The sequence below is a fragment of the Amblyraja radiata genome, chromosome 1 (genome assembly GCF_010909765.2).
Source record: "Amblyraja radiata isolate CabotCenter1 chromosome 1, sAmbRad1.1.pri, whole genome shotgun sequence".
Lineage (NCBI taxonomy): Eukaryota > Metazoa > Chordata > Chondrichthyes > Rajiformes > Rajidae > Amblyraja > Amblyraja radiata.
In genome coordinates, this window is record NC_045956.1 from 48,378,029 (window position 1) to 48,390,112 (window position 12,084).

A 12,084-nucleotide genomic window follows, 5' to 3' on the forward strand; every position below is an offset into this window, starting at 1 on the left:
GCTGCATCTTGGTGGAACCAGTCTGTTGCTGAAGGTGCATCACAGGTTGATAAATATGTCATAGAGGGGGTGAGCTGTATTGTTCAAGATGCTCTTATCGTTTGAGGAGCATCCTCCCCTCCAAGACCACCTCCAGTGAATGCAACTCCACCCCAGAATGGAGCCAGCTTTCCTGATGAGCTTATTAATTCTGTTAGCGTCTGCGGCCTACGCCCTGCTACTCAGCACATGACAGCGAAGAAAATTGCACTGGCCATCACCGATTGATCGAACATCTGCAGCATCTTACTGCAGACGTTGAAAGAGCTGAGCCTCCTCAGAAAGTGGCTCTGTCCCTTATACAGTGCCTCAGCGTTCCTGGACCAGGCCAGTTTACAGATTGTATAGGGAATATCCTGGCACTTTCAGTTGGAATGCAACGGTAATGCTTGCTTGTATGTGTGCAAATTTCTTATAATTACAGATCCCTTTGCAAACAATCAGTGCAGAAGTACATTATTTTTACAATTATTCTTTGGCACAATTATGAATATTAGCAAATATAAAACAATGCAAGGATAAAGTGAAATCGTTAACAAACTGTTTATTTGAATTTACCAAAGTTTTATCTCGAATATAAATAGATATAAGCCTCTTTTTTGCCTTTCAAACCCAGTGCCTGGGCAGAGTAAGCAATGATGGCCTGCCTTCATGGTGTTTTTGTAAATAACTGATACAGATTTATCTTGTAAAAGGAACACTATTTTCAGAACTGGTTGAATATCTCAATTTTAAATGATTGAAATTGTTCTAGAGCTTCAGCCCATCCCAATGGAAATGCAAGTAAACATACAGTAATATTCAAACATTTAATTAACATTAAAATTAAATTAGCAAGTACCACCATTGAACAAATAACTAAATAATAAGTTTCAGAAAAGGACACAATGCAATGATGTACAAGTTCCAAGACCATAAGGAAGCTGTATTTCTATAGCACCTTTCACAATTTCGGCATGTCTAATTGTGCTTTATAGCCAGCCACGGGTGCTTTTAAAGTTCCACCACAATTAAACGAAACAAGCAGGAAATTTGACTGCAGCATGTTTCAACAAATATAAATGAAATAAATAACCAGATTATCAACTTTAAATGTTGTGTGGGACACTGAAAATGCCACCTAATTTGCAAGGTGTCCACAAAATGTCAAGGCACAAGGCAGAAAGAGTTATGCCAATTCAAAGACACCTCAAACTCTGAAGCATTCCCTCAGGACTTCTAAATTACAGACTAAGGCTGTGATTGAAGCTTGAACCCACAACTCGGGGAGATTGAACCACATCCAACACCTAGAAATAAGATGCACGTTATAAGGAATGTGGTAGGACTCTGACCATCACAGACTGTTAAGCAATCCTCTCCAGCAATGTACCATTTTAACACCAATGATCAGCATGTTCAACATACAGTAACTTACAAAAGCAATACAAACTCATGTAATATATTTAGCCAAAACAATTGCAAATAATGTGAAATTAATTCCTTTAAGCTCTTTAAAGTATAACAAATGAGTTGACAATCTTTGCGAGGAATAAACCATTGCAATATTTACCACACTTAAAAACATTTGATCCAGTGTATTGAATGGGATTAAACTTTTGTGATCTCCACAAATATAATTGTATATCAAAACTATTCTTTAAAAAAAAACAAAATCCAAATCCAAACTTAAGCTTTCTACTTCTATCTTTACTTTTTTGGAAAAGGAAATTAAAATTAATTATTTCAATTTAAATATTTTCAGCAGATACCTTCCAAGGTAAGCAAAGAGGCTTTCCTCAAAGGTGACTTCTTTTCTTTTAAACTGCAAATAAAGTAAGTTTACACAAAGAAAAATTTCCAGAAAATAGGTGAACTGTTACAGTCCTTTCACTACACCTGTATAACTAGAACAATCATCAACAGGAGGTACACTGGGCTGCAGATATTCTTTCCATTTTCTTTCTTCAAAATGAAGCATTTGAAGTAGCTGCTCAAAGCATTTCTGCAGAATAACTTCAGATTATGTTTAGCAGCTTATTGGAAATACAAAAGTCGAGATGAGCATCCAATTCAGCACTTCTCCGCAGAACTAATTTTTTGATCAAGCTATATTAAGCAGGATATTTTAAATGCTGCCGTTTTCTTCTGGCTTTAGGAGGCTAGAGGATGCAAGCACTACCTGACATCCATTATTGACATGATTCATCACTTTATGTTTGAGATGCACCACTTGCTCACGTAGTACACTTGCTGTTGAGGTTAACTCAAAGTTCTCTGATTTTAGGGTCTTTACTTTATCTTCCAGTCTTGCAATTCTCTCTAATTTCCTTCTTCGACAATTTGATGCTGCAATGCGATTTCTCTGTCTCTTCTTTTCAGCTTTGATATGCTGCCCTCCATCTTCTAATGGGGAGAGTGGTGGAGATTCACTTAGTGGGCCTACTTCTGGTACTGTCTGGGGCTCTTCTTGATATTTTGGACACATGAGCTGTGCCAAGGCTGATAAATGATGTTGTAATGATGCTGGGCTTGCATAGGGAACATGGCCAGTGGGATAACTTTCAGAGCCTGTGTTGGGCAAGCCTGGATTGTAATTGCCAAGGTTGGTATAGACAGGGACATCTGCTTTCGACTGGGCCAAATGCAGACTGCCATGATAGATTGCGGTGGAGGTATGAGCTGAGCATGGGGCTCCCGCCAAGACCACATGTTGGTTCTGTTTGGTCAAATCCTGCAATGCTTTAAAGACAGAAAATCCAAGTTATCAAATTACTCACTTTAAGCAGCAATACATGGATGAGTCATTCAGCCCACATTCTACACAACTACAAAAATCCTTACAATTTGACACATTAATCATCTATCATTAATAGAAAAGCTGCATTTTTTCCTTCACACTATCAAGAGATCAAATTGCCTGAGATAAGCATGTCTCAAGACTGCAAAAATCTCTCATTTTTAATCTTAAATATACCACTGACTAAGCATCCAGTGATAGAGGATTATAAAGATTCACAGCACATATTCAAACATACATCTCTACATACCCAAACAAATCCAATAATAATTTAAAGTTATTAATTATATCATCCGTTAACTTATTTTTCAAGACCATCAAGGCATTGTCCACATTCTAAATCTCACAATATTGAATTGGTGAATCATAATTGCTACATAATGTCTAACTTTAAACTCCTGCCTTAGATATAAAGACAGATATTTCAATAACCTTGATATACAGTATATCAGTTAAATGATATCTCTATAAGGACCTCTAAAGTTCCTCTACCATACTTTATATATTTTCTCTTTATGTCCATGTCAATGACATCACCATTCTCTACCGAATTACCCCCACCCCCATCCGCAAAAAAAGGTATTCCACCCACCAGCCTTTTATTTTGCAAACTTAAATACCACCTCGCATATCCTTAGAACTCCCACTTTAAAGTACTGTGCACTTAAACGCATCATTAGTGTGAAGACTTACCATAAGGGTGCGGATTTTCAATCTCGTCTCTGCCTCCAAGCAAGAATCTTCTACCTGCAAATTGTAATAAATATATTTTAAAAATACACACTTATTTTAATTATATAAAAAAGCACGCTTGAATTGAGAGAAAAGTGGAGGTTAGAAATAAAAAGGAGTACAAGTTGGGGGGAGGGGGGCGAGGAAATCACGCTCCTCACCATCAACTCTTTAAATAGTAAGTTCAGTAAATTATCTCATGATGGCGTGGGATAGTCAAGTGCAACGATCACTCGGGTGGAAACAAATATAAATGGGACGTCCTGAAAGCTTCGAAAACTGCTCTTCGACTTGAAAAGTTACCACCATTTATCTACTGAGTGTTTCCAAAATGTGCTTTCATTCCAGACTTCCAGCATCTGCGATCTTTTTGACTTTTGTTATAATCATATGTTGGCGGTGGTGACCTGCTGCTGCTTCGATCCACATCGCTCCAGTTTTCTTTAAAGCCTCAATGATCGTTTCCGTGCACATCCTCACCGTTGCATCAAATTCTTCTTCAAGCCACACGCGAATGTGTCGGGGAGGAAGCAATGGAAAGCAGGGGAGGGGAGGGGAGGGGAGTGAGTGGTCGCAGAGTTGTTAGCAGGGGAAGGAAGCACCAGCGGGCATGTGGCTCCGGATACTCGGAGCCCAGTGTTGAGCACCGGCCACCAAGCATCGTCTACAGCGCGGGCCGGCCGGTCGGTCGGTCGGGAGCTGGAAGCCGCTCTCACCTTTCGCCAGTGGATGGACGAGGCCCTCGGCTTCCCGCCTGCTTCCGGGCCTGTCGGCCTGGGCACCCGACTCCGGCAGCGTCAGCACGGAGCCGCCGTTCAGCTCCTGAGACGGGGGACGCCGATCCGCCGCCGCGCTCTTCTTGTCCATCGGCGCCGCTTCCAGGTGTCCGGTGCTGGTCGTGTGGTCGCGGTAGAAAGGCGCCGCCATCACAAGCCAACAACTCGCCGTCGTCGCCGCCGCCGCCGGTCAGCGCCGAGCTCCGCACTGGAACGTGGCGTGACGTAACGCCGCTCGCTGACGCACATCCTCGAGCCCATTACGCGCGGAAACGTCACGACATCTCCACGGCAACCGGACCCCGCTCCCCCGGCTGACGCTGTGTGTGTGGGAAGGAACTGGTGACGCTGGTTTACAGCCCAGATATAATAGACACACAATGCTGGAGTAACTCCTGGGTCTCCTCCATTGCCAGAGTGAGCAACACCGGAAATTGGAGGAACAGCACCTCATATTCCGCCTGGGTTGCTTGCGTCCGGATGACATGAACATTGAATTCTCCCAATTTTGCAAGCCCTTGCTGTCTCCTCCCCTTCCTTAACCCTCTAGCTGTCTCCTCCCATCCCCCCCGCCCTCGGGCTCCTCCTCCCTTTTCCCTTCCTTCTCCCCCCCACCCCCCATCAGTCTGAAGAAGGGTTTCGGCCCGAAACGTCACCTATTTCCTTCGCTACATAGATGCTGCTGCACCCGCTGAGTTTCTCCAGCATTTTTGTGTACCCTGGAGTAACTCTGTCAGCGGGACAGGCAGTAAGTATCTCTGGAGAGATGGAATGGGTAACGTTTCGGGTCGAGGCCCTTCTTCAGAGTCGTGAAAACAGGACAAAGGGAATGGAGATCAAGGAAAATGTAGAACAGATCATTGTTAGTTGGGAGAAGGCAACAACAAAGCAAACAGATAAAATGTAGTCGGTCCGGTCGGAGAACTGGGAAAGGGGAGGGATGGAGAGAGAGGGAATGCAAGGGCTACTTGAAGTTAGAGAGGTCAATGTTCATACCGCTGGGGTGTAAGGTGCCCAAGCGAAATATGAGGTGCTGTTCCTCCAATTTGCGTTGGGCGTCACTCTGGCAATTGAGGAGGCCAAGGACAGAAAGGTCAGTGTAGTGTAAATTTAAAGTGTTTAGCAACCGGTAGTTCAGGTAGATTTAGGCAGACTGAAGGACAAAGGACATTTATTTATTATTTATTATTACACACACCAAGTGGTGCAGTGAAATTTGAGTTACCATGCAGCACACAACTAAGATAAACACAACACTATAGAATTTAACATTAAACATAAAAACATCCCCCCACAGTTTTCAACGTTTCCCACTGTGAAGGAAGGCAACAAAGTTCAGTCCTCTTCCTCTTGTGGTCGGGGTCTATTGAGGCCTCTGCAGTCGCCGCAACGGCGGGCCGATGTTTCAGGCCCCCTCGCCGGATGATGGAACACCGGTGTCGGAAGAACACTCTCAGCAGCTTGGAGTTCCGAATCTGCCACTTCCTACCGGAGTCCGTGGCTCCCGAAGACCACGGGCCGAGCTGGGCGGAGCTCCAACACTGGCGACCTCGGCGAGAGATCCCAGGGCTCCGTGATGTTAAAGTCAGCGCTGCCCGCGGCTGGAAGCTCCGCAGACCACAGCTCCACGGCAGTCCCAGCACTCCGGAGCTTCTAACACGGCGACCTGGTGAGGCATCACCCGCTCCGCGATGGTACTTAAGTGCTGCGCCGCCGCTGAAGCTGAAGCTCTTCCCGGGTCTCCGGCAGGAAAGGCTGCACCAATCCAGATGGTAGGGGGGGGGCGAAGATGAGGCTCGGAGGAAAGACACATCCTCGACTAGGTAGCGACTGGAAACAAGTTTCCCTCGTCCCCCCCATAAAAAGACTAAAAGGCCTCCAAAACAAAACGTTTGAGACTAAAAAAAAGGATGGAAGAACGCACAGCTGCAGGCGAGGCTGCCACACTCGATGGCGCCACCACTCGACAGAGCGGAGGTGTTCAGCGAAACGATCGCCGAGCCTGCGCCAAGTAACCCTTGCTTTCCCCTCTCTCTCTCTCTCTCTTCTTCTTCTGTCGTATGTATTTTAGACCTGCAGCTCCGTTAAGGCGAGCCAGGCCAATGTGTCATCGTCCAGGTCAATCAGACCTCGTTTACCATTCGGTGGCCCGTGTTTGGGGCAACTGCTGACTACGTGCTCCACTGTCTGTGTTGGGTCCCCACACTCGCAGGAGGCGCTGTCCACGAGGCTCCACCTCTTCATCGCTACTCTCGCTATCCCTCCCCCACCCTAGTTCTCTGACTAGTTCTACTGTTCTGATTAATTTTACAGTTTGTATGCCTCCTTGTCACCTCCCCCTCAGCTAACAATGAACCATTCTACATTTCCTTTCTACCATTCTAGATGTGTAGGAAGGAACTGTAGATGCTGGATTAAAGCAAAGATAAACACAAAATGCTGGAGAAACTCAGCGGACCAGGCAGCATCTCTGGAGAGAAGGAATGGGTGACGTTTTGGGTCGAGACCCTTCTTCAGACAGAGTGAGGGGAAAGGGAAACTAGAGACATGGAAGGGTACAAAGTGAATGTAAGGTGTGAAAACGACAGACCAAAGCAAATATCTAACCAAGGAAGACACAAAGGTGCTGGAGTAACTTAGCGGAAGAGGCAGCATTTCAGGAGATAAGGAATGGATGACGTTTTGGGTCAAGATCCTGGAAAAGGGAAACCAGAGAGATAAACATTGATGCAGAGAGATATGGAACAAATGAATGAAAGATATGCAAAATAGTTATGGTGATAAAGGAAACAGGCTATTATTAGCCATTTGCTAGGTGAGAACAAGAAGCTGGTGCGACTTGGATGGGGGAGGATTGGAGGGAGAGGGAATGCATGGGTTACTTGAAGTTAGAGAAATCAATAGTCACACCACTGGGTTGTAAGCTGCCCAAGCGTAATTTGAGATGGTATTCCTACAATTTGCGTTTAGCCTCACTCTGACAATGGAGGAGGCCTCAGACCGAAAGGCCAGCGTGGGAATGGGAAGGGGAATTAAAGTGTTTGGTAACCGGGAAATCAGGTAGGTCCAGGCGGACTGAGCGAAAGTATTCTAAGGCCATTGTAACTATAGAATTCAAAGAGAGGTACTGTGAAATTCAGAAACAAATTCATATTAATAAAAGATGTATTAAATGCCCTAGCAGGATTAGAAGTGGATACATTCCAGGGTGCTTTGGGAAGATGTTTTTGGGGCTCTGACAATTTTAAAATCTTCACTGGCCACAAATGAGGTATTAAAGGAATAGAGGTATGCAAGTGTAGTTTCTTTATCCAAAAAAGGGCAGCAGGGATAGAACAAGTGAATACAGTCAAATGGAAATTATTGAAAAAAAATCTAACTTGGAAAGGTAGAGATGTATCACAGACTGTTGGAATGGCTTTATTATGAGAGATTCTGTCTGATCAATTACAAATGTTTTTAAGAGGTAACAAAACTATTGAGGGCAGTGTGTTCAATGTAGACAATGGACTTGCGAGGCCTTTGATAAGACCCCACTTTAATTATCTCTAGCTACAATTACATTTTTTTAAATTCATGCATGAATATTGCAATCACTGGCATGACACGTATTTCCTTCCTCAATGTAATTTCCTAATTGTCTTGAAATAAGTGTTCTACTAAGTCCTTTCACAGGACAGGCAAGTGGAACCACATTGCTGTCAGTCCAGAGTCATAAAGACCAGACCGAGTAAGGAGGGCAAGTTTTTCTACCTTGAAGGACTTCTAGGATTTACAGATCCTCCCCAGGTTCTGAACTCTCGATCTAATTACAGCTCATACATTAAAACCAAGCGTTTGGAAGACCAGTGGGATATATTTGCCGGCTGCTGCTGACATCTTCTGCCGCGTGAGAACTCTGTTCATGGCAACAAATGAATGGCTGAGTTAAATATGCTGGTTTAATTACATGTTGCCATGGGTTAACCTATGCTTTTTATTTAAATCTATTGCTGAGTGGCTGCATTTCCAACCAACAAACTGTTCGGGTTACAAACGGGTCACAGGAAAGTACCCTGTTGTAACATGCATAGGATCTGAACACATGAGCCTACCATAAAGTAAATGCTTAAAGATCGACAGTTGCATACATTTGACTATAAATATTTGACCAATATTTTAAATAATGTATTCCCTGCAAAACTGTAGTAGTTTAAAGCTAGCTAACCTGATTTGGCTTAATGTTTTACCAACACTCTTTTTCAAAACAATGGCAAATCACACATTCCAGCTCATGCAAAATTTAAGGATTCACTTATGATTCATAAGTCTTGCAATATTTCATCCAGATATTACATTAAAGGACATAGTGAAAGGGAATAATGTTTGTCAAAAATAACAATACATGCCAAATCAGCCCCCCGGTATCCTGTCCTTACAATTAACAATTTTTTTAAAATTCTATTTTATTTTTAATATGTTTTATTATTTATTATTTATTTATTTTTATGATACTGACTGTAAAGGGAAATTCATTTCGTTGTCTCTAATTGAGACAATGACAATAAATTTGAATACAATACAATACAACAAACCCCAAGAGCTTCTCTTTCTTACTACAAACATAGATCATAAAGAACATTTATTTAACTTTTTTTTTTTTTTAAAGCCAGACTATTTTTATTACATGGGTACTTTTTGGATGCTTAGCAATATACACAAAATCACATTCTGCAATTCTGTCCATAGGCTTGGATCATACATGGGATTATAATTTAAATAAACTACGAGGCTGAAATATTCAAGTGAGTTAGCTGATTGTGCAAAGATAGATGATATACATCCTACTATATTAGAAAATGTTGTTAAAACATTTAAGGACACAAAGAATCAGTGCTATTACATAGTTTAAATACAAAGTACATTATTGTTTTTCTAAACTTTAAAAAAACTCGCCCAGGAACAGCCTTGAACCGTTAATGCGGAAGTCAGGAGAGGAGCGGCAGTTCTAAGTAACAAGAGAGTGAATTGGCTGGACATCCAAATTAGATGATTACATTAAATAGCAAATAAAAGTAAGGCTAGATGTAGCGGAGCGGCCTGTTGGGAGCGGCTGTGTTGGAAGGAAGTGATGTGGGGAGGCATTTAGATGGACACGGGTTGATTAGGGATAGTCAGCATGGTTTTGTAGGTGTGAGATTGTGTCTCACAAATCTGATCGTTTTTGAAGATGTGACCAAACGGTTGATATGGGCAGAGCTGTCGATGTTGTATATATGCACTTCCTTAGAAGGCTTCGGAAGTTCGGCAACTCTCACCAACTTCTACAGATTCGCAATAAAAAGCATTTTATCAGGATGCATCACAGCTTGGTTTGGGAACAGCTCCATCCAAGACCAAGAAATTGTAGCGAATTGTGGACGCAGCCCAGATCATTACACAAACCAACCTCCCTTCCATGGACTCCATTTAAACTTCACGCTGCTTCAGCAAGGCCAGCAGCACAATCAAGGATGAGTCGCATCCTGGCCACTTCCTCTTCTCATCTCTCCCATCAGGCAAAAGGTACAGAAGACTCACACCTCCAGATTCAGGCAGTTTCTTCCAAGCTGTTATCAGGCAACTGAATCATCCTACCACAACTAGAGAGCAGTTCTGAACTATCTACCTCATTGGTGTCCCTCAGCCTATCTTTGATCGGACTTTACTGGATTTACCTTGCACTAAACGTTATTCCCTCAACATGTACGTATCTATATACCCTTGGCTCGATTGTAATCATGTATTGTCTTTCCGCTGATTGGATAGCACACAATAAAAGCTTATCACTGTACCTCGGTACGCGTGAACTGAACCTCAGCACAAGCTGGAAAGGGTACAGAGAAGATTCATAAGGATATTGCCAGGACTAGAGGGCCTGAGCTATTGGAAAAGGTTGAGTAGGCCGGGACTCTGTTCCTTGGAGCACAGGAGGATGAGGTGTGATCTTATAAAGGTGGATAAAATCATGAATAGATCAGATAGATGCACAGAGTCTCTTGCCCAGATTAGGTGAATCGAGGACCAGAGGACATAGGTTTAATGTGAAGGGGAAAAGATTTAATAGGAATCTGAGAGGTAACCTTTTTTACACAGAGTAGTGGGTGTATGGAACGAGCTGCCAGATGATGTAGTTAAGGCAGGGACTATCCTAGCATTTAAGAAACAGTTAGACAGGACAGGACAAGTGTCTTGTGTCTACTGTTTGCAGCAAGCAATCAGGAAGGCCAATGGAGTTTTGGCCTTTATTGCTAGGGGGATTGAGTATAAAAACACGGAGGTCTTGCTGCAGCTGTACACAGTATTAGTGAGACCACATTTGGAATACTGTGTACAGTTCTGGGGTCCATACTTAAGAAAGGATGTACTAGCCCTGGAGGCAGTGCAGCGAAGGTTTACAAGATTAATTCCTGCAATGAGGGGATTGACATATAAGGAAAGGTTAAGTAGGCTGGAACTCTACTCTTTGGAGTTTAGAAGAATGAGAGGCGATCTCATTGAAACATATAAGATCGTGAGGGGCCTTGATCGGGTGGATGCACCGAGGATGTTCCCAATGATCGGGGAAACTAGAACTAGGGGACATAGTCGCAGAATAAGGGGGGGCTCTTTTAGAACTGAGATGAGGAAGAACTTCTTCACCCAGAGGGTGGTTAATTTATGGAATTCACTGCCCCAGGGAGCAGTGGAAGCAGAAACGTTAAATATATTTAAGTCTAAAATAGATGGTTTTTTAGCTGCCAAGGGGATAAGGGGCTACGGGGAGAGGGCAGGGATATGGACCTAGGTATGGTTAGTATAGTAAGACCTGAGTGATCTCCTGGACAAGTGTCGATCGCCTGGATTGGGGTCGGAGAGGAATTTCCCGGATTTTTTTCCCGAATTGGACCTGGGTTTTTATCCGGTTTTTTGCCTCCCCCAGGAGATCACGCGGTTCTTGGGGTGGAGAGGGGTGATAGCGGTATAAAGGGGAGGGTAGTGTCTTGTGTTCTGTGTCTTGTGTCTACTGTTTGTAGGTAAGTGTGTCTGTTTAGTGTTCAGCCATGAGCGAATGGCGGTGCGGGCTCGACGGACCTGGTGGTCTACTCTCGCACCTACTTTCTATGTTTCTATGTTAGGACAGGACAGGTTTGGAGGGATTTGAGCCAAACGCAGGCAGGTGGGACTGGTGTAGCTGGGACGTGTTGGCCGGTGTGGGCAAGTTGGGTCGAAGGGCCTGTTTCCACACTGTATCACTCTATGACTAAAACAATGGAATAAACCTAATGTGAAGGGCAAAATTCAACCGCAGTTAATTTAAGTTTAACTGTTAAAGTTGGATGTAAATAATAAGGCTATTAAGGCATGCAAAGGCAATTCTTGGTTCTGTATCTTGGAAAAAAGTACCAATAGGATGCAATAGCAAGTCACAAAACTTTAAAGTTAGCCTACTATTCAAATAGCATTTATAATTTTGGACAACCAATTATACTGAAACAATAGAAACTTGTAGCATATATTTAACTACCGTAAATGGCAAGATGAGGATTTAGTTACAGAACTTGAAACTGGGATTTTTTTTCTTCCCCTAGATTACATTAGGTGAAGTTGTCAAATTAGTATGGCTAATTATAAACCAGTTTCACAGCATAAATTATGATAAAGATTCCAAATTTAATATAAAGGTTAAAAACTAGTACAATTAAAATGTTGAGATACAGAATGGAAACAGGCCCTTCAGCCCAACAAGTCCACACCTAC

General features: G+C 43.0%; 1 protein-coding gene across 1 annotated transcript; it reads right to left on the reverse strand.

Moving 5' to 3' along the window:
- Positions 1-566: 566 nt before the first annotated feature.
- LOC116973400 (transcription factor AP-1-like) lies at positions 567-4,560 on the reverse strand. The gene is made up of 3 exons (XM_033021415.1): positions 4,267-4,560; positions 3,512-3,565; positions 567-2,760 (listed from the first exon to the last, which is right to left on the reverse strand). Exons 1-3 carry the CDS (start codon positions 4,475-4,477, stop codon positions 2,147-2,149), a joined length of 879 nt encoding a protein of 292 aa, XP_032877306.1. The 5' UTR covers positions 4,478-4,560; the 3' UTR covers positions 567-2,146.
- Positions 4,561-12,084: the final 7,524 nt, after the last annotated feature.

What these genes read in the sequence shown, in the direction of transcription:
- LOC116973400 (XM_033021415.1), bottom strand. Translation starts at nt 4,477, where the DNA reads ATGGCGGCGCCTTTCTACCGCGACCACACGACCAGCACCGGACACCTG. An exon ending in CGTCCATCCACTGGCGAAAG is followed by an intron (nt 3,566 to 4,266) that starts GTGAGAGCGGCT and finishes TACAATTTGCAG; the next exon opens with GTAGAAGATTCTTGCTTGGA. An exon ending in TGAAAATCCGCACCCTTATG is followed by an intron (nt 2,761 to 3,511) that starts GTAAGTCTTCAC and finishes CTGTCTTTAAAG; the next exon opens with CATTGCAGGATTTGACCAAA.